Source organism: Microchirus variegatus (assembly GCF_963457635.1).
Source record: "Microchirus variegatus genome assembly, chromosome: 22".
Taxonomy (NCBI): Eukaryota; Metazoa; Chordata; class Actinopteri; order Pleuronectiformes; family Soleidae; genus Microchirus; species Microchirus variegatus.
This window is the reverse complement of record NC_139823.1, coordinates 13,840,995-13,863,746: the sequence shown is the minus strand read 5'-3', so window position 1 is coordinate 13,863,746 and position 22,752 is coordinate 13,840,995. Positions and strand designations below refer to the sequence as shown.

The 22,752-nt window shown below is 42.9% G+C and overlaps 1 protein-coding gene across 1 annotated transcript in view; it reads left to right on the top strand.

Moving 5' to 3' along the window:
- hdac4 (histone deacetylase 4) overlaps positions 1–22,752 on the top strand; it is a gene marked incomplete at both ends in the record, with an annotated part of 68,650 nt that overhangs the window by 21,609 nt on the left and 24,289 nt on the right. Inside the window, 13 exons of the mRNA XM_083908692.1 lie at positions 3,946–4,149; positions 4,277–4,422; positions 4,824–4,974; positions 7,390–7,510; positions 8,694–8,812; positions 14,187–14,315; positions 14,416–14,522; positions 14,767–14,886; positions 15,236–15,440; positions 16,063–16,280; positions 20,610–20,891; positions 22,122–22,308; positions 22,402–22,535. Of these exons, the coding sequence (XP_083764818.1) occupies positions 3,946–4,149; positions 4,277–4,422; positions 4,824–4,974; positions 7,390–7,510; positions 8,694–8,812; positions 14,187–14,315; positions 14,416–14,522; positions 14,767–14,886; positions 15,236–15,440; positions 16,063–16,280; positions 20,610–20,891; positions 22,122–22,308; positions 22,402–22,535 (2,123 nt within the window). The remainder of the gene's footprint in view (positions 1–3,945; positions 4,150–4,276; positions 4,423–4,823; positions 4,975–7,389; positions 7,511–8,693; positions 8,813–14,186; positions 14,316–14,415; positions 14,523–14,766; positions 14,887–15,235; positions 15,441–16,062; positions 16,281–20,609; positions 20,892–22,121; positions 22,309–22,401; positions 22,536–22,752) is intronic.

Here is a 22,752-nt window from a genome sequence, read left to right as displayed (position 1 = left end):
ACACAAGGCACTTTTTGGAGCTTTTATTTTGGCAGACGTTGATATCTCAATTTCCCGATTAATCAATTACTTGTTTAGTCCATAAAATGTCAAAGAAAATGATGAAAAATGACGATTAGTGTTTCCCGAAACTTGAAATGATCATGTCTCCACGTCTTGTTAGTTTTTCCCACAAAATAAAATGAATAAGTTTGAATGAAGTCTTTGTTACATGGATCAAAGAAACAAGAAAATATCCAAATTTAAGAAGCTGAAATGTCTGAGAACTTGTTTAACTGTCACACTTCCAGGCTTTAGCCACTGCTGAATTTATTGTTTTTGCAAGAGAGCAATGATATTTCACATCATTTGACAGTTACTGGTGAGAAGTAACTCATTATTTACTTTGCTCACCCTATAGCACCAATTTACTTTTATACCATCTATATATATATGCGTGTTCGGCTTTTGTCGTTGCATGTTTAGAAGCAGAAGGGCCCCTTGTGGAGCCTCTGTTGCATGCTTACTGAGAAAGGCACTTGGGGAAGCGTACATAAGTGGTGAAGGGGTTGAAAGCGAGTGGTCGTCTAACTTCAGCGGCCCCACCAGAGCCCCGTTTAGCAGGGCTTTGTGTCCAAATGTCACTGTCATGAATCTATATGGGAAAATGCTGAGTAGAAAAGGCGTTAATTTAGGGCGATGCTCTTTATCCATTTGTCACCGTGAGGCTTGAATAGTTAGCGCCAGAATCGGTCTAAAAAGGGCCCCCCGTACACAAAGTGGCACTGTGTTTGAAGTGGCCTGACCCGCCTCATGGCCCCTATAAAAGGTTTTGTTTGTTTGACCCCGATGTTTACTTCTTATTAAATATGTGTGTAAACTGTTGACAGTCATACGTATGTATGTATGCATGTGTACAGCAAATAGAGGAGGTGGTGAGGTTACCACGGTTCACTGGGCAAAGCTTTGTTTATGCAACACAAGAGACTGGCACAATCTGTGTGCTGTTAGAGTGACGATCAGCGGCATCTTCTAATGTAGTGTCAGAGGTCCAGCTATCATAGACATGTGCCTGTGCACACGTTTGGTTCGGCTCCTGCTTCCTTTTCACCTATCTTAACACGAGAAGCTGTGACTTCCTGTTAAGATAACTGTAAATAAACTTTGCTGAGGTCATACTCGATATGTTTACATAGAATGCAGGGCAGTTGTCATCATTTCAGCGGATCTTCTGCCTCCATCTTAGCCTATCCCTCGTGTCCTTGCACGCACAAAATCTGTTGCTGTGTCAGATATACGCACAAACGACACGGTCGTGACGAGCATCCGTTGCAATGTTGCATCTCTATAAAAATGCTGTACATCTTAACTTTTTGGAATGCAGCAGCTGATTTCAGTGGTGCTTTGAGGTCAAACTGGTCTTTCTTCATGCTGAAATACAAGCTGAAACCTCTATCATCCAGATGAAGCGCCTCAGTCAGTTAATGTAGCAGGAAATGCATGCAGACAGAGCTGCTGTGATGGAAATGTGGTGCTGATAATCCATTGTCTAAAACTGGACTTACAAAAACACGTGTTAACAAATTAGTCCGACTGAAATTGTTCTAAATCGTGTTAGATTAACACACTCGCCCATAATGCGGTTGGGTGTTGAATTACTGCTGCATGTGACCCAAACTGGCCTCGAAGCTTTACACGTCCTCCACAGTTTCTGCCTCTGGGCTTTGACTGTAAATAATAGAAGAAGTGGGTACAGCGAGAACAGCAAGAAAAAAAACATGGTGAAATACACAGTGGCACATTTTTTTGGACTGACAAAATGATCTGGCAACTTAAACGACTTAAATATCTTGAAGGTAAGGGATGGCAGAAAGTAACACAATGGCTTTATTGAAGAAACCAGTTCCCAACTTATCTTTGAGCACGGGGACATGGGCAGTTGTCCAACAACAATCATAGCTTAAATGTGCATGTCTTTTCCTTTAAAAGATAATAAAAAATCCTGATGTCCAGCACTCAAACAAGTCTTTACAAGTGTACAGTGATGCAATTAAAGACACACATGTGCACCAGAGAAGCACCAGCATGTCTGGCTCGGGAGTGGCCACACCCTTTCTTCTATCCCTCTTGTCCCGTTGGGTGGTGTCAAGTTTCCTCCCCGCGCTGAAAAAACCTGCCCAGTACCAAAGATGTCATTGGCTATCTCAGCAAGTTACTGCAACTCCATCGCAACCTCATTGGTCATGGGGGGGATGCCAGGACATCCACGAGCGGAGGGGATGCTCTCCACTCGTCTGAGGGTATTGATGACTGGCCGAGCACTTGGCAAGGTGCAAGGTGGTTTGCCACAGAGCAGATATCGATCAGAGGAGGTTGAATGATGCCATTAGTGTTTGAGCTTGAGTTGGCATTAAGTGCAAGTCAAGAATTTATTGTGTTGCGTCGTCTTTGTCCTCGAGAACTGTCCTTTTTTGAATAAATTTATAAATCAATCAATGTAATTGCTGCTGTTGCTGCTGCTGCACACTGGCTCTGTATCTCACGACCTGTTTCTGATTAAAACATTAAGCCTGCAGTGCTTTAGTGTGTTGACAGTGTTAGATCACACACAACACTCCATACTCCAGTTCCATATCAAGGGCTTAAAGTTGGCAAAGATTTATTTGCATGTTTGTTTGTTTTTTCCCCTCTCTATCTCTCTTACACTGTTGTGTAATGGTAACGCTGTTTGTGTGTAAGCGGTTGTGTAGTTTGCTTGTTTTGGAGATATAATCTGATTGCACTAATACCCTAGTTTTTTTTTTTGCCTGCCACCCATGTGGATGGCGGGCATATTGCGTTTCCAGTGTTTGCTCTTGTTTGTGTTCATGTTTCGACAGCGCCGGGATTACTCCGATAAATCAGAATCAGTGTTGTAGATTAGATGAAACGCGATGTGACACAAACGGCTGTTTAATCTCCATCGTCATAGCTGTGACATCGAGCTTCAGTGTTCACAATTTGAATTGTGTTTCGGTAAAATTGAACAGACATTAAGGGTAAAATGAATGGAAGTCAGTGCAGTGTTCTAAGAAGAATAGCTATGCAAACCTGTTTATGTGTTTGTGTCTGTGTAGGTGTTCACTTTGTTCACTTGTATCCTGGGAGATGGCACTTGAAAGCCATCTCCTTCGACACTAGGCACAACTTTTGCTGGCTTTTGCAGAAGACACACACACACACACAAAATTTGTTATTATCATGTTACAGCTCACAACAAGCAAAATGCACCGTTAGTGCTCGCGTAGACGCAGTCCCACTGGAAACACATGTACTCGCAAACATGCACAAGCGAGTCTGTCTGCGTGTCAGCAAAACTCATGTTACAGGAGGATTGTTTTTGCCCTCTACTGCCATCATTTTATCTGCGTGTATGTCTGTGTAAAATACAGGATTTGTTTGAGACTACTATGAGTAGTTTAAGCTCTCAACACAACCCTGTAGTGCCTGCTCTGTAAATCACAGACATAATTTATGTTTCTGGTGTTTCGCTAATCCTCTTATCCAGTCTATACCACTGTAAACTAGACTTATGTCTGCGTTGCAAGCAAACACAAATGTAATGTCAAAGCCGCAGTGTCCTGACAGCTGAGGAAACAAGTGTTACTTGGATCAGAGCTGTCTGATTAAAAAAATAATAACTATAAAGTTATTACTCATAAACAGACGTATAGAGGGGGTTGCTGAAATGTTGTGCTGACTCAAAATCTGTGTTTTCTATCTAAAGCATCTTCCCCGGCTGTTGGTCATTTTAGGATTTCCAACTCACTGCAGGAAGAATTTTTGTTGTTATGTTTATAGAGGAATTAAAGATGAAAGGGAACAGGACACTTTGCGGTCATTTTACCTGATGATAAGAAGAAGCTTGTTATTATATATATTCTACAGTATGTTCTAACCAAGTGCTCCCCTTTATCTTTCTTCCAGTGGACGTGAGCACTGCAGCACTGCCCACGCAGGTGCCCCCCACCACCACAGCCATCCTTCCCATGGACCTGCGCGTCGTGGACCACCCTCACCACCACCACCACCAGCAGCCCCCCTACGGCCTGGTTCCCCAAACCCACCCCATACCGAGCGCCTCCACAGGTTGCGCCACATCAACAGAGCCAGGCCGCGGGCCAGTCATCAGTAAGTCCCACATGATGTGGGTTTTTCACGTCCCCCCGAGGCTATAAGTCTTCCGCTGGCTGTTTCTTACGAACGCGTTCCACGCTCCAGATGTTTAGAATGACAAAGTCTTTATTACCTCACACAGGCCACCCTGAGCAGCAGCTGCAGCAGGAGCTTGTGACGCTCAAACACAAGCAGCAACTGCAGAGGCAGCTTCTGATCGCTGAGTTTCAGAGGCAACATGAACAGCTGTCGCGGCAACATGAAGTGCAGCTGCAGGAACACATCCAGGTGACCTCTCCTCTCCTCTTCGACTGCATCCTCTCAAGGACAGAGGCACGTGTATGTGAAGACTTAAGTGAATATAGTGTCGTAATTTAATCTGGTGGCAGTTCTTTTCTCCACAGTCATCTCCAATTATTCCAGGCAAACCTTATTTGTGCGGCGACCACCAGATTTGCCAATAATCACAATGATTTAGTGCTGAAAATAACCCAGATTAATGTGACCCTAATTATGGATTTAAGGCTGGTAATATCATGCATTTTAGAAACTTCCAATAAGCAATGATCCACATGTTGCACATTGTCAGAACAGTTTCTCTCTCTAGCTCTAGAGATTCCCACACAAGTTTGTGAAAACGTCTTGCCCTAAAGTTGTATTATATGCCTTGTTTCCTCTCCTTTTACCAGCATCAACAGGATCTCCTGGCCCTCAAACACCAACAGGAGCTGTTGGAGCATCAGAGGAAGATGGAGCAGCAGCGTCACGAGCAGCAACTGGAGAAGCAGCAGCGGGAACACAAACTCCAGCAGCTCAAAAACAAGGAGCGGGGACAAGAGAGTAAGTAGCAGCTGTTATGATGAGTGGCCAACAGAGCATAAGTCCAGTATGCTCGAGGGGAATTGTACTGAATAAGGGGATATAATCAGTTATGTGTGTTTGAATTCCCATGGTTCAACGGTGTCATGTGTAAAGCTCTAAACATTGCCGTCATGTTTGACCGAGCATATATTCGCTCTCTGCTTCCGCAACACTGCCAACATCTGCTGTAACTGAGCTGAAGCTGCTGTGCCATTTTGCCACAGCAGGTGCCAGCGAGGCTTGACCTTCTGTCCTCGACACCTGTCCTTGTGGCACAGCAGTCAGAACAGTTTGACCTCACACGTTTACCACAGGGAGCAGGCCAAGACGAGGTGAGCAGAGCAAGACCTTCAAGTGGCACGCTCACCTTCATTATTTGTATAATAATGCAATTTAAACAGAAAATTCCCTGTTACACAGCTTTCATTTACTTTTTTTAAAACTTATTTTAAATATTAATTTCATTTGAACTTATTTGAAAGTATTTTTGTTGCTTTAACCCTATGGTATTAGATTTGTGTCAATATGGAAGCGCAAAGAACAAGTGAGGAAGCGCAAAGAACAAGTGAAGAAACGCAACAAACAAGTGAGGGAGCGAAAAAAACAAGTGAGGGAGTGCAAAGACGATTGAAGAAACACAACGAACGAGTGAGGAGGCGCAAGTGAGGGAGCGCAAAAACAAGTGAGGGAGCACAAAGAACAATTGTGGGAGTGCTAAGAACAAGTGAGGGAGTGCAAAGAACAATTGTGGGAGTGCAAAGAACAAGTGAAGAAATGCAACGAACAAGTGAGGAAGCGCAAAGCTTCTCGTATTTATTGATGAAAAAGGAGCCGAGTGCAATCATATATAATAATATATGTGATTATTATAATGATGCTTTGTTGTGCTAGTATCTTTACGTAAGCACTCGGACTGATCCAACCGGTAAATATTTGTGTGGCAGGAGGCACGGTCTCTTGAACTCCTCTTATAGAACTGCCAACTTAATTGTTCTGCAATTGTTTGAATATAAGGACGCAGGAAAGACTTGACTCGCTTTCAATTGCCTTGTTATTTAAAGGCACCAGGAAAGTAAGTGGCATTGCCTTACTGAATAGTGCACGGCACTAGATTTTTCCCTCCACTTCATATGGTACTTGAATGGCTCTTCTAATGTCCTTTAATAGACATTTGCATGAAATAGAAAGTTATATTTTGAATGAAGCTGCCAAGGAGTTTTATTTTATTCTATTTTATTAACAATTGTCAGCGTTCCTTTACAGGGGATTTTCCAACACTTTGATAATGTTTCTGCTACAAAATCTCAGTATTGCTTTGGAAGATCTGTCAAAATCACCATCTATATCTGTATTGAGGCTTGGTATTGTGAGCAGTCTTGGCACAGGTTCGATTGTGCTCCCTCGTTACAGTATTTGCACTTTTAAGTTGGTAAATAAGAATAAAACACAGATGGTGTTTATTTATAATGATTAGGATGTTAGGGGTAGCTGTTAAATAGACGTATGTGGGCATTCTTTGGCAGGCTGCAATGGGATTTTTTCTGACAAGCGCGTCAATAGAAATTGGTCTTTGAATATAGCTAATGGCGGATCCATATTTGGAACCGTGCTTTTCCTCCCTGACCTTTTTCCTCCGCTGGACAAAGTCTACAGTTTGACGTCTGCGGAAAGAGCTTTGGGTTGTAAACAGAGGAAGCTTTGTTAAGTGCTGCACTAAATTGCATAGAAGGCAGTCTCATAAAAGCCAATTTGCTTCAGCGGCAAAGCAGACATATTGGGATGTCAGCACTTCCAGCTGCACCGTGATTTAGCGATCACATATTAGCTGTTGTCATTTTCACGTGCTCATTTTGGCATCAAACTCGCCACATCGCTGGATTTCTCTGCCTCTGTCACTTTTGTAGAGAAATGCCCTCCCGCTGTCAAAAACATCTCCCCTTGTTTCCCACCTTTATTGCTCTCCTCTCTGCGTTTAATATATTTTTTAATGGTCTCTCTCGCTCTCTCGCTCTCACTCATCTGCCTCCCTGGACAATTTGTTTGTAGCTGTGAAATGAGGGTGGTAATTGAGGAGAGACCAGGAGCTGAGTGAAACTCATGATGTGTGTCTTTGATGGGAGTTACCGAGCGCTGCTGCTGCTGCTGCTGTTGTTGTTCTCTTTGTAATTTCAGTGACGCTATGATGCAAGATAGTGCCCTCCGTATATACCGAGGAACAACATAATGTGTCAGTGCATGGATTGATGTAGTCATAATCTTCATGGTTTGTGTCACTGCAGAGGCTTTTTTTCGTATCACAGAATCGTGCTAGAAATGTGAGCCTGAAAGATCAGCACGGGGCTTTCTTTCTGTACCTTTCGCCATTATTCTCCCCTTATCTCTGTCTCGGTGTAGGCGCAGTGGCCAGTACGGAGGTAAAGATGCGACTTCAGGAGTTTGTCCTGAATAAGAAGAAAGCGCTGGCTCAGCGAAATCTAAACCACTGTCTGCCCAGTGACCCTCGCTACTGGTATGGGTGAGTGTCACAGCGACTGATTTCTTTTTGGAGTGTAACTCATCAAACACCGGAATACAATCTTCATTTTATGATTCAGTTGTGAACTACATACAATATGCAAGTTTCCCCTCCCCTGTGGTACACATGGGACTCGGTGTTGCTCATCATGTCACCGCCTGAAACCATAAATGTGCTAAGAATCATTGTCACTTTCACAGAAGACGTCTCTCTTTACCTTCAGTAAGTGCGTTGTGAAATCACTTCTGTAAAGAGCAACTCTATTGGAAATGAACTCAAGGACACGATTGTGTCCTTTTTCCTCCTTTTTTCAAATTGATTTAATCATAGTAATCTATTCAGCAACGCATTCAAACGCCAGGTAGCTGTTGCTTTTTCTTGTATAAACTCAAAAAGTCGAGCACTAAATAAGACATCAGATATTAAAGGCCTTCACTGCTGTGTCGTAATGCAAACACGTGGCAAACCCAGTGGTGTTTTTTGAATCCCCATAGTGTGGGTGTATGTCTTTGATGAGCTTTTGTGTGCAGTGTAAGACGCTTCAAACATCAAAATTAGCCTCTCGTAGAGTCCTCACTGGAGGTAAACTGCAGAGAAAATGCTTTGAAAAAAAAAAAAAAAAAAGACATGAGACATTTTCCTTTAAGCCATCTTTGCTGTCTGTAATTGACAGCTGGCTCTCTTTGAGGCGTGTTTGGTGAGCGCGTGTTTGAAGTGGGCAGAGAGGAAAGACAATGGCACCTCTCCTGTGCTTTAAATATTTGAAGAGGCTTTAAACAGTCAAACATTTCTGCCGTGGCAGGAGACGCAGTAGAATCTTAAGTGCCGTACCATCAATGAGGGAAATGCTTCATGCTGCCATCTCGGTTTCCCCGTTTTCTTTGTCCTCCTACCTGTTCGCATTCCCTACCTGTTTGCATTCTCCTCATGTCTTTCCCCTCATGAATACCCTTTTCTTTAGTCACCTCTCCTCTCATCCTGCGGTTGTTATGCTCTTCATCTCCACTGTATATTTTTTCAGACAGGAAAATAAAACCTAAGATTCTGTGCTGTCATAAGGTGATAAAGAAAAGCCCTTCCCTCTATTCCTTGTCTTTTTTGTCTTTCTCAGTGTTGACTTTAAGGTGATGGAAGTTGTGTGTGGATGCTTCATTATAATATAATATTTATCTTTTTTTCATAGGAAAACTCAGCACAGCTCTTTGGACCAGAGCTCTCCTCCACAAACAGCCTTGTCAGCGTACAACCATCCAATGCTGGGCACATATGACTCAAAAGATGACTTTCCTCTCCGCAAAACAGGTACACAATGATGCTGAGAGAGAGGGAGAGAGAGCTCCGGACACTCATTGTCTGTCCACAAGGGCACCTTAAGCTTCCCTTTTATTTCCCTGCATAAGCAATTTGAAATATTGTGTATTTCAAAAATGAACGTGAAAGGATATTCTCTCAGGTCTTTTGTGTCTTTCTTATGTAGATGAAGGTGGATGAGACGGCAAGTAAAACCACTTCATTAGAAACTCTAAAATCAGTAAAGAGTACAATGCCAAGACGGAGCATCACTCATGCATACAAACAAAAGTATGCAGTATATAAATATATATAACTAATAGTGCTGGGATTGACCTCCTTGCCGCTGACATCCCGTGGTACCTGTTTCGCAGGGCGGAACGAGCCATACGTGTTGGGGGAAGCGTAGATTTATCCCCAGCGTAATGTTCCTGACAGACCCGGAATCAGTCAATGTCAGTTAGGGTTAGGGTAAGGGTTAGCATTCTGTATTCTCGGGCTTTCGGAACATAGGTATGTATCCGCTAACGGAGCTAACTGGTAAGCGGTGCCTGGACTCCGGTGCCGTGGCACGTAAACATGACGTCACGCAAGTCTTTTTCCGCTCAGTCATCATGGAAACGCGTCATGCGTTAACGTTGACACCGTTAACGTTGACACCGTTAACGTGCCCAGCACTAACAAGTAATTATCTTTATAGTTAATACAGCTGTGGGAAACAAATAAAAAAACACTAATATTGCTCTTTGACAGAGGTTGTGGCTCTCAGTCTTCTACGAAACAACCCTTGACTATTCGGAGAAGCATCCTCGGAAACAGCGGTTTTTTTTTTGGGATGTGCCAGACAGTTATTCCTCTGTCCGTCTGTCCATGTCAAATACGGCCAAGCTGTGATTATTCACTTAGTGTCAGCAGCTGCTTTGGCCGCACTCGCTGCCTGCTCTCACAGCTGGACGCCAACTCTGCATGCTGCACTCCTGCCCACCTGCTGTTAACTGGAGTCAGACGCTGGCACACACAACCCTAAGAGCCCCAAGTTTCCTTTTCCAGGGACACTTGCATGTAATTCAGTTATTTGGTGTCCCAGTGGTGCAAAGAAACATCCACAACCTCCATGTTCTCGAGGTCACACTGACACAGAGCAAAATAAGCTGGATAATCACTCAATATCACTGTGGGTGGGAGAAGATACATCAGCTTTTTTGGCCCCATGATGTGATATTTTTTTTTTTATACTTGTGTTTAGTATTACAACACACTCATGATCTGGTACTTGAAAACAGAGCTGCGTAATACTTAAAAAAGTATACACTTTGAGTAAAGTAAATCATATTTCTGATTAATGTGTAGAGAAGCAGAAGAACAGAAAGATGACAGCTGCAGATCAGAATTTTTGACTCATTTGTTGAGTTCTGAAGACCCCGAAGTGGAGAGGCAGCAGAGAGGGAATGCTAGCTGCACATGTGCACACATTATGGCAGAGCTGTTGACGATCTGTTGTGTCAGAAGTGAGCGGACATGGATCAGATTAGACCGACACACACACAGAGAGATGAACTGTGCTCCACAGGAAGCGAGTGACAGTGGTCGCCACAGTTGTTGCGCCGCTCTGACGCCTACAACTGTCACACATGACGTTTTTTGCCATGTCGGTAACGCATGCATGTCGATTATTAATGTACGTAAAGAATTCTTTTTTTTCCCCCCTGTCTTGCGAGTGCAGGCGCGCACTATGTTACAACAGGGGTTCATTGTCCAACGCTGGAGAGCATTGTAATTATGGCTCTGAGAACACAGAGGGCCACTTTGAATGCTGTGTAGCAGGAAGTCTGTTAGGCCTTCATGACAGACACAGACTTGTCATGATGACCCCTTTTCTTTCTCCCTCACTCTTTCAGACAGTCACACACACACACACATTACCACAGCACACTGTGCTCTGGATAATAAAGCCATGCAGGATATCCATATAAGCTTTATTACAGTTTTACCCATTTTATATTCTGCAATGTGACATTCCTATGCAGCACAAAGAAGAGTAGGGGAGGCACTAAATCTCTGTTTAACTAGGGAACTCTGAAACATGGTGGTCTCTCTATTTCGTCTTCCCATCTACTGAATTACTCACCTGTCATTTCTGACTTACTTGAATAATACTTTATGTCCATGGCACCCATTGTCAGACCTCTAAGATGAAAGATAATGTGTGGATTGCATAAATTGGTTAATTTAATACCGTTTTTCCAACAAAAAATTGTTATTTGTGGAATGAACTGTAAAGCTTTCTGGGAAACGGGGCTTTTTGTAGTATCTCTTATACGTCTTCAAAGACATTTACTATCCAATTATATTGAGTTCATTTGCAGTTGAGTTGATTTGTTGTTCTAAAAAATATGTAAATGAGAAAACTGTGTCCCTCTATTTACGTCCATCCGTCCAGTCTCTTTACCTAATGTATCAACCATGTGTAATATTTCCGGGAAACGCTATTGACAAGCTTCTGAAAACTACTCTATTGATTCCTATAAATCTCTCCTCTGCCTGTCCTGAGACGAGCAGTATGGCTTCCCCCCCAGCACGACTCCTCGCTATGCGGGACTCCCCATCTGTCAAAACAGATGAGCAGCCGATCAATATGTTTTGAATCAGGGAACCACTCCTCCTCCACTCCTTGTTGAAATCTTAAGCACCACTTGTAGAGATGTTTAATCTGGTATTGATATGCCATCATACGCTCGGGTTTAATACAGTCTTAACGGATGCGATGGAGAGAGTTATTCTTTGTCTCGAACAAATGCATGCCGTAGAAAATGACACACAGAATCCTCAAGGAGAGATTAAATTCCAGTGCGGCAGTGTCTTTTATGAGGCCACACATAAGTGCATTATATTTCAGGTGTAATACAAAATAGATATACAGTGCTACCTCGCATACAGGACTTTTTGTGTGTTATTCCCTCTTCCCCTCCTCTTAAAAATCAGTCTGGCCAGCCATGTCCAGCATGGAAATGTATTTTTTTAATAATGTTTGAAATGCCAGAGCTGTGGTTTGACAGCTGCAGGGGACACCAGGGACAATGGACTGTGACCTGACAATGGCATATTATTATACCCAATAGTCAGAATGTGCCAGAAAGTAAACACAAACTTTTTGTTTTGCACCATAATGCAGGACGGTGACATTATGCTGTAACAAGGTGGCAAATGCATGGGTATGCAGGAGCAAAGGCTCAAAACGGTGAAGGAGAGAAAAGTGGGGAATAGAAGGAAATGAGAGAAGGATAGAAGGGAGGAAGAAAAAAAAAAAGGACTCGTGTGAAATGTCAGCATCAGCAGTAAAAACCAGTCTGGGCCCTCTCTGCAGAGAGTGTGTTCGCACGTGTGCACACACTGGTGCACTTTTGCCCAGTCGGCATTAACACCCTTGGAAGTTGTAGTGTCCTGAGGTGAATACCCCATTGTGTCCACAGCCCTACTTCACCTCTCCTTCTTTTCCTCTGCTACTGTCCTTCAAATTCCCCTCTAACCTTCGATCTACCACGTCTTTTCCTCAGTCCTTTTTCTTGTTTGCCTTCACAGTTCTCACCAAATAATACATTCTGTATCATTCTTCCAGCCTTTTGACCATGTAATAATGTCAAAATATGGTTCCTTCAGTTGAGAATGTTCAACACACACCATGTGTTCTGCAATCTTTGCAGTAGAATATCATGTTTTGATTATGATTATTATTGAGTTCATGTTTAAACCACCTGTTACAGTTGCCTTTGTAATAGACTAAAAATTAAGCTTGAGTGCACCGTGCTCTATCTCTCAGAGTCTTCTCCCCTAGGTCAGCTAATGTACAGTATTAGCATTAACACAACAGACCCAGCCCTGCTCTCACAACAAAGACTTTGGAAGCCTCATAAAAACATTCTTTAAGAGTTAACTTTTGTTAACGCAACTGCATTAAAACTGAGTGAAGCTTCATCATACCTGGATTGACATTCATGGTTGCCAGAAGCTAGGGCCAAATGGCTGCTTGTGACTCTGAATAACTCTGAATAAGGAATTAAGTAGACAAAGAAAAACCATTTGCTTCCATTTGACTGTGCCAGCAAGTCACTGCTCCTTCTTTGAACCTAATGAACGTGGCGTTGTCTCTTTGATACGAGGAGGAGTGTAGAGTCAGTCATTGGTTAGCTGTACAGTTCAGGGCCAACAGAAGTAAGTCAGTGGTGGAAAAGATCGAATAAAACCCATCTGTGTTTGGAGTCATCTGGCAGAGAGAGGCACAAAAGCAAGCCTGTCTACAAAGTGTCTGCACATCAGTTGTTTGTTCTCAGAAAAAAAAAAATCCCTCCATTACTGATCAGGTGACATTGTCGACCCAAGGCCTTCTTCAGGCAATGCAGCAAGTCGCTACCAGTTTGTACACACGTTTTTTGCATTTCGTCAAATAATCGATCCTTCCCAACACACAGTCTTTATTAAAACTGGATGTGTGTGTGTTTGTGTCTTCAAACACTTTTTGCAACAAAAGCCTGACTGGCCAAAAAGATCAGACTACAGATCGATGCGGCTGTGAAGCATCCTTTTTCAAGCAAAGTCCCAATAAACCGCCCTATTACAGTTGTCTTTGTAATAGACTCAAAATGAAGCCTGAGTGCACTGTGCTCTGTCTCTAAGAGTCTTCTCCTCTAGGTCAGCTAATGTATGTAGCATTAACAGAACACACCCGACTTTGGCACACACACATATACGCACAGTGGGCATAATTTATTTCCCTTTTATTTATTTTTTATTTCACTGAAAGTGTCCAGCAACACACAGTGTTCATTAGCAAAGCATGGAGGCAGCATCATTAAGCGCGGGGTCAAGAAAGCGTGCCATTTGGCTGCTTCCCGTCTCGTTGCAGTGCTTCCCACTGTCACATGATGATGGCGAACCTCAGTTCCTGAAGCTGTCAGCCAACACATACGGTGTGGCCTATTGGGATGAGCTCATTAGCCCCACTACATGCCTGCGAACAAGCTCCCACTTGTGTGTGGCCCAGCAAACTATCACACAGCTGAGTGCCAGAGTGACTGTTTCGAGGGATGCAGTCATTTTCAACACATTTGCAGGGCTAAGTTGGGGGTGTAACACATTAGCATCCAGTTGGAAATCAAATACTCTGTCCTGGTGCTGCAAATATTTGGTCTTTTCAGTCATCTGCTGCAAGCTTGTCACACGAATAAGGGCTAATAACGTGTCTATATAAACATTATTTCGTTTTGTTAAATATTAGGGTGGAACAATGAAACATTTTCAAATAGAAAATGTGTTACGCATCATATCTGACACAGGTTTTTACCTTACCTACTATCTCTCACAAAAATTGTCCCTCTCTGTATCTCTTCAGCTTCTGAGCCCAACCTGAAGCTTCGTTCCAGGCTAAAGCAGAAGGTGACCGAGCGTCGCAGCAGCCCTCTGCTCCGCAGAAAAGACGGACCCATCTCCACTGCAAAGAAACGCTCTCTAGATGTGGCCGGTGAGTCCTTCTGCCCCAGGACTTTTTTTAATTTAGAATCACGTACAAAGATGTGCACAGTCCAACACATCACCATATTTCTGCTTTGTGTGTATTTTAGAGTCTGCATGCAACAGTGCACCGGGTTCCGGTCCCAGTTCCCCCAACAACAGCTCCAGTAACATCCCCAATGAGAATGGGGTCACTATCTCCGGCAGCTCAGGAGAGGTAAACAACTTCTTTACTTTGTGTGTGGATTTGTGTCTGAATATGCAAATGCATGTGTTTGTCTGTTGTTGTTGTTGTTGTGTGTAATAATATATGCAGCCTCTTTAGTAATGTTTCGAGCATATACGCTGACGACAGTTTGCTAATTGCATTGTTTCAGCGTTGCAATTTCAACGATTTCCAATGAAGTTCAAAAAACTATGGGATCGTTTTATTGGAGTGTTGCGTGGTTGTTTGTGTCCAGGCCTCCCTGCTTCATAGACTGGCTGCAAGGGAAGGTTCACTTAGCCAACTCTCTCTGTACACCTCCCCTTCTTTGCCCAACATCACCCTGGGACTGCCAGCCACAGGACTTGCCAACACTGTGAGTACACCTCTCACACTGTTACACACTATTAGTACAATGCAGCGTTGCTTACAGTGATTCTTATTCACAAAAAAATTATATTTGCACACTTTTTTGGAAAGTAGAAACTACAGGAACGAACTATCTGCAAGAGCAGTGTGTGGGATAATTTGTTTCTGAAGTTAATAATGGAATCCAAACTTGTATTTGAACACATGTCAATATATGGGAAATATTCACTGACGGGTTTAGTTTGAGTTCTTGTCTTTCTACTTTGAGATTCCTCCCCAGTCCCTCTTGCCATCTGCCTTTCCCCTAACTGTCTTTTTCCCTTCTTGAATCTAAAACCCTCTCCTCTTATTGTTAGGTGGTAACGGGACACCAAGACGACGGTCATCTGCCTGCGTTACAGCAGGGCATTCCTCTGACCCCGCCTTTCTTGTCCGCCGCTCACCTGCCATCCTACTTGGCATCGTCAACGCTGGACAGGGAGGGAGCTGGAGGAGGCTCAGCTGGTCACAACCCGCTCCTCCAGCACATGGCGCTGCTGGAGCACAGCCATAATTCAGTGGGTCAGTGTTCACTTCATTTAGTTTCCTTACTTCTCAGCAGTGAGTAGCTTGTGTCTTAATATCTGATCTAAAGCATCATGTCATCATATTATATCATCATATTATAATAATTAGACGTAAATTGTTATGTTTTTTTTTTTTGTGCTGGGCACATACGCATGACATGTTTCCATGACGACTGACCGGAAAAAGACCTCATCTTTATGTGACTCCCAATTGTTTAAAATTAGTCTCTAAAGTAACGTTAACTTTAGAGGCAGTACACAGGTAGGCTGGTTATTTGTAGTGCTGCTCTTTTCGTTTAATGAACAGACCGCTCCAGTAAAACTGTGGGCGCGCTAACGACGCTAAAGGAGCTAACGCAGCTAACAGAGCTAACGAGAGTGGCATGTAAACATAGCGTCACGCACATTTTTTTCCGTTCAGTCGCCATGGAAACGCGCCGTGCGATAATGTGCGTTAACGTTGATGCCCATCACTAGTTTTTTTTTTATATAACCAGGGGTGTTATTTTTAAAATAAGTCAATCAATAGCTTAATTGTAGCCATGTTGACCAAAACACATGAACCACAAGGTACTGGACACTAATAAGTTGCTTTAACCACTCTGTGTTTAATCTAGTTGGTCTGGGTGGACTTTCACTGCAGTCGCCCGCTGTCTCAAAGCTCGCGCGGGGCCACCGTCCACTCGGCAGAACCCAGTCGGCCCCTCTGCCCCAGCAACAGTGTGTCCAGGCCCAGGCACTGCAACACCTGGTGGTCCAGCAGCAGCACCAGCAGTTCCTGGAGAAACACAAACAACTGTTCCAACAGCAGCAGCAGCAGCACATCATCAACAAGGTAGCTTGGTGTTATTTTTGTGTCACTTGTATTTGTCCGTCTCTACATGGCACAGATATAACGTTAATGTCTGTGAGTCCTGTCTTGTTCCAAGTGTAGGGTGAATCAGACTGTAATTATCAAGTCTTCCAGCACAGTCTTCCTCGTCTGTGTTCGTGTATCCCCACTTCTCCATGTCACCCTGGCAACTGTACTCTAAGGAAGCTGCCTCCATAAATGGTCACACAGGAAATGATATCTACTGCATCCTCATAGTGTGTGTGTGTGTGTGTCTGTGTGTGCCGTGAGTCCATTTAATGAAGACTGTCGAACTAATTACTAACTAATGACTATGTTCACCACAGTTGCTTGATTATTGTGTAATTAAGGTAATCTCAGGTGTAGACCCAGGTTATTTTCATCTAGTATGTTGTATGAATGCCATTTTGCAGGCAACTTGTAATAAGAAAGTGACTGAGTTTGAGCAGCATAATCGCATTCGATTTTCTGACATTTCATTTATTTATTTCCACCTTTATTCCAGTTAGTAGTCTTCAAAAGCCAAAGCGTCTCCATATCGAAGAGGTCATGTTAACTTATGAAGTAGGTTGTGATGTTTTGATTGTTTTCTCTCTGTCGCTGAGTGCAACCATGTTTTTCTTATAAGTTGAACTTCTATGACAAAAAAAAGAGAAGCATCACATGTGCAAAATATGTGCTCACAGACGACATGGAGGAATACTTATGGTCTTTTTCAAGCCGTTATTGCTCTAATATAATTCAGTCAAATCAAAGGTTTGTAATGTGTATGAACGCAAACCACATGTATAATCCCTCTTGTCATCGGCTGAATTACTACCACTGTAAGCTTCTTAAATCTGTTTTAAAGCAACACATGTTCCAAGTTTCTGCTTGGGTTGTTGACAATCTGCACTTTACCAAAAAAAAAAAAAACCTTCACCACAAATTATTACCTCATGACCTTTGTGAGGGTATAATAACATAAAGAGTATAAAAGCTGTGTCCCCTCACTGCAGTTGATGTCATTGCCATTACTTCTGTTGACATTATCGACTCTTTAGTCCTGAGTAATAACATAACAACATAATTCTTTAACTATCTGACAGTTTCTCATCAAATATGTGCGCCATCTATATTCATCACTATTATATTAATTCAGCTGTGAATATTAGCGCCTCTGTGTGTTGCCCAATTGTCCTAATTGGGAATCACAGTGATTTCTGAGGTCTCTCTTTTTTGGAGTTAGCATGATGACCCTGCATTTATTTAGTCTACCACAGATACTCTGTATTCCTCCCACACTCCTTATAGGCTCCGCACCAGAAGAAAAAAAAAAAAATCACTGGCTGGACAATTGATTTTTATGGCCAGGCTCAGACTGCTGACAATTAAAGCCATCATTTTTTTCTTGGTATTGCAGTGCAAAATTGGATTCATATTGAATATGTTAAAACTGGACCTTGAGATGATGTGTGGGGTAATTTAGTCAGGGATTGACCCCAGAAAGGAGCCTGTTGGGAATCAGATTCTACTCATTCATCTTCACGTTCATCCTCATACAACCATGACCTATTGTTTTAAACTAGTCGATCCAAAGAATCGAATGTGGCTTCAGTATTAAAACCAGCATGGAGGCAGACGGTCAGTATTGTCAACTAGTTAAGCTAAGTAACACTTTTTTTGTGGAGGGAATTATGGTATAGAGGAGGAAATCCACCTGACTTAAGCAGTCACTCATACTGCGTCGCTGTAATTCTACTGTAAAACCTTGCTCGCGAGGTAAAAGTACTTTTTTCACCCGTCGACAGCCGTGATTTGGTTTCTAAGCACGTAACCGGCGATTAGTGAGGCTTTCCTCCTCTCAGCGCACTCCCGTTATTGCCGTGTTTGGCCCACTTGCCCAATTGCCATCCCTGTCTTTCCGCAGGATCCGAGTTTCTCGATTATGTTATGTTATTACGACACACACTCACTGCTGGATCATTTGATAATCGATTGAAATCAGATTATTAGAAGTCCCTAAATAATTTTTGTTGAGGGGAACATTATGGTCAAGAACCCTCTCGTGTGGCGTCAACATTAGGAGCTCACTTAAATACGTATATACGTTGACTGGATGTTATTCTGCTTATTTATGTACTCGCTTGTATTCACGGTAGTCCTATTCGGCCTGTTACAGATTTTAATTTGAATAGATTGCATGTCCCCAGCTAGTCATTGCCTTTGTTTTGCCTTTTAACTGCCTCTAAAAGAACATGGCACGGGGGAAAATGCAGAAGTAGCCCAAGGAAAGAGTTTATTGCTGCACAATAAAATCAGGCTCTTAAAAACGGCAATAGACTTTCTGTTTAACATGAGCGAGTACAATATTCCAGACAACAGCAGAGTACCCGCAGAATGATTGAAATATTGCTCCCTTTTAATCGTAGCGATAAGGACCATTATTGCTTCCATTAAATTAGATTAATTCCATACGTACTAGTGTAAGTGCAATGTTAAAAATGACTACAAATACCCCGGTGGAGTGTTAAGTTCCATTTATTTACCCTATTAACCACCACTTTGCAAAGTATGAATCATCTGCGGCCTTCCTTCCTTTCCTTGTCCATATTTTTTTAGTCAAGTCAGCAAGGAAAATCTGGGGCTCTTCCTGAAGACTTAAAAATTGGCTTTAACAGTTCAACGTGTTGGCAGCGACGAGAGGAATGAAAGAATCTTGACATGGTTCCAGCACGAGTCTGCTGCCTCTACCACTAACTATCTCAGACAGCTACAGCAACACTGTGGTACACTCACTTCACTAATATTGTTGTTCAAGTGTGCGTGTGTGTGTGTGTCCGTGTGTGTGTGTGTGTGAGAGGGAGAGACAGATGTCGAGTCATGTAGTGTCATGTGTTTGTGTACACAAGCACCTTCCCTTCACCACCTTCCATTGTTGTCTATCTCCGAACTGATTCGACCGCCTTATTCAGTGTCTGTCTCTCATAAGGTTCATATCCCAGCAACTATTTCCTCTTGTTTAAGAGAACGGAGAGAGAGAAAGAGAGGGAGGAAGAGAGAGAGAGAGCGCAACAAGAGGGAAAGGAAGAGCGAGAGTCAGCACAGCGGCAGTGGAAGAGTGTTTTGAGTTTGTTTGGAGAAGAGGGACTGGGATGAGGCAAGAGCTTGCTCTCTGACGTCAATGGACTGTTCCCTGGGCAATATGCCAGTCAAGTGTGAGTGTATGTGTGTGTGTGTGTGTGGGGGTGTGTGGGTGGGTGAGTCTGTCGGGTTTTTTTTTTTCCTGTGTGTGTGTGTGTGTGTATGAATGGTCCTCTCCAATCATGACCTGCACATCAAGGTTGAGGTCACTGACGACAGGGACATCTGCCACAACAAGTCTCCTAACTAAAATGTGGCCCTCTACATTGCTTCCTCCCTCTCTCTCTCTCTCTCTCGCTCCCTTGTGTCTTATGCTCGGTTCGTCTTCGCTCCGACACAGGGAACATACCTGCATGAATTATAAGTAGTCATAGAGATCTTGCTCTGTGCAGCCTTGTAAAACAAACAAATAAACAAACAGAGTCCAGAGTGCAGAGCGGGTTTATCTTTGTGTACAAAAAGTAAAAGTCGACTTTTGTTTGATTAAACTCGGGGGCTCCTTACATTGTTTATTTTATATGAACTCCTACAAATGGAGAGCTGTTTTTGGAATGGGGAAACCCCCCCCGTCATTGTACCATCGGTAATACTCAATAAAACTTTATTTGCGTGTCACTTTTCATGCAACATAAATGCAACACAATATGCTGTACACCTCACTCAAACACATGAATTACATTGCACATACAAAGACAAGAATGTATCTTCATAATGGGAAACACAAAAGGGAGCTTAGAAAATTGTTATTTCACTGATTTGCACACGGTGGCAGAGTTATGAATAATAAATTGAATTAGAGCTGAAACAATTAATCGATAACTAAATGAATCGCCAACTATTTTGATAATCCATAATCGGTTTGAAGCTTTTTTCATGATTAAAACAAGATTTCTGATTGTTTTATCTTCTTAAATGTGAATATTTTCTCTGTTTCTTTGCTCCAGCGTCAAGTATTTCTTATTGTTTTGTTGTTGTTTTGTCTTATTTCTCTGCATACAGTTGGTTTTTTTTGCCGTTAGCCCTCACTGGTTCTTTGTTATACTTCTCGTCTCATGGCAGTTCATTCCCGCATCTTTGGACAACGTATTTTTTCTAAAATTGCTGACTTTTTATTTTCATAACTCAGCACCCCTGTGGAAATCAGAGCTAACCTTTAACTAAAACCCTCCTCATTTATTCGTCCTTCAGATCATTTCCAAGCCCGGTGATCAGGTCTCAGGCTCCAGCGCCTCGGGTCCGGCCAGGCAGCATCAGAGTCACCCAGAGGAGACGGAAGAAGAGCTCAGGGAGCACCAGGGGCTGTCCTCCTGCTCCTCCTTGTCCTCGTTGGCCTCCTCTGCGTCTGTTTCTGCACAGGACGCAGGGCTGCTACGTGGGCTGGTCATCAAGCAGGAGCCACCAGACCTCCAGGAGCTGGAGGAGAGGGAGCAGAGAGAGAGACAGGTCGAACAGGATTTCTTGTTCAGACAGGTGAGGACACGAGGGGTGGGAGGTGGTGTTTGGACAGTTGAGGGTGGGAAGACAATGCAAGTGAAAGATGAGTGGCTGGGGGGGGGGGGGGAGCAGGAAAAGGGAAAGAAATAAAACGTAGGAAGCAAATTATAACAACTGCAGACTTGGTTTTTAGACATAAATAACAGGATAAAACAAAACTATCTGCATGTTTCATACATCTCAAATAACATCTCTATACTCTTTGCTTGTGCAGGCATGTTCAAATTGACCACAGCGAGACACTATGCAGGATTGTGTTTTAATGGCCACACACAAAGTGTTGGGATTTCCAGGCAAATGGATGCAAACAGCAGCGACAGATGGCAGAAGTAGTGACTGAAACATTACACTCCTCATTCAATCTGCCTTTCCTCTCAACTCAAAGACCAGGCTATACCCGCCAGTATAATTGAAACTACTGTATATTTACATCTTTTTTTTTCTACACACACAAATATATACTGCTCAGTGGTGTGTTTTAGCTCATTAACAATACTTTATATTACACATGCTAATGTCCTGCAGTCCTGCTTCACTTGTCCACAGATGCAAATGCTCTCATCTGAAGAGTATCTGTGGCCACATACATGCACAGCTAGGACACCATGTCCTCATTTGTCTTGCCCATCCTTTCTGTCCACTCAGCCAAATCCAATCAGCCACTCGCCACTCACTGTCGCCATGGCGCCCTTAGTGTAAAACAGACCCGCCCTTCAGAATAGAACAAGACTGAATGTTCAGACGTGAAAAGATCAAATACTACTTTCCAGTATTTCACACTGAGACGCTTCCTGTCAAAATCATTATTATTATTATTTATTTTTGGTTACTTTGATGCAATATATCTAATGCTTCATACTCCTTTAAATGTGCATAAAGTCTTTTGTTTTGATAATAAAGTAGATAAAGATGCCACTATGCATTATTCTTGTTAGGAATAGTTATTTAATTGAAGGCTCAGGTGTAATCTGTGTAGGTGTATCGTGTAATCTTCTAATTCAAGAACGTTTATTGTAGGAAATGTTATGTTGCCATGTGAACTCCATACATTTGCTTTGCTTCAGCTCTCTTGTACAGAACAGCGTAAACAGACTTGTGACTGCCGTTTATGTATATTTTAAGTATCTAGTGCCATCTTCTGGCAAGAGAAAGACATTGCAGCCCCAAAACCGTCCTAAACGTGTGTTGTTTTCTCTGTGGGAGCAGCAGGCTCTGCTGCTAGAACAGCAGCGGATTCACCAGCTGAGGAATTACCAAGCCTCCATGGAAGCAGCCGGTCTGTCAGTGGGCTACGCCGGACACCGGCCACTCTCCAGGGCTCAGTCGTCTCCAGCCTCTGCCTCCTTCCCCATGGTCGTACAGGAACCGTCGGCTAAGCCACGATTCACCACAGGTCTGAGAGTCGCAGTAATAAGTGTCCAACACACCCCAGCGTTTGTGTGTTTAACCTCACTACAATATGTGTATGTGTGTTTGTGTATTCCAGGTCTGGTCTATGACTCTTTGATGCAGAAGCACCAGTGCATGTGTGGAAACACCACCAGTCATCCAGAGCACGCCGGCCGCATCCAGAGTATCTGGTCCCGACTACAGGAGACGGGCCTGAGGTCACACTGTGAGGTAAGATGCAAACAAATACACAGGTGCACAAATACATGTTTTATTAATCACTCATAAAAACAGAGTTATTGAAATAGTAAATGATAAATAACACAGTGTTAAAATCCTCAATACTCCCTGGATTCGTAATTTATGATATTTTATCGTATAACTTTTCTTTGTAATTAGTTAAACAGACTGTATGTATAAAAAACAGAAAAAATTCTTTAAAAGCTGT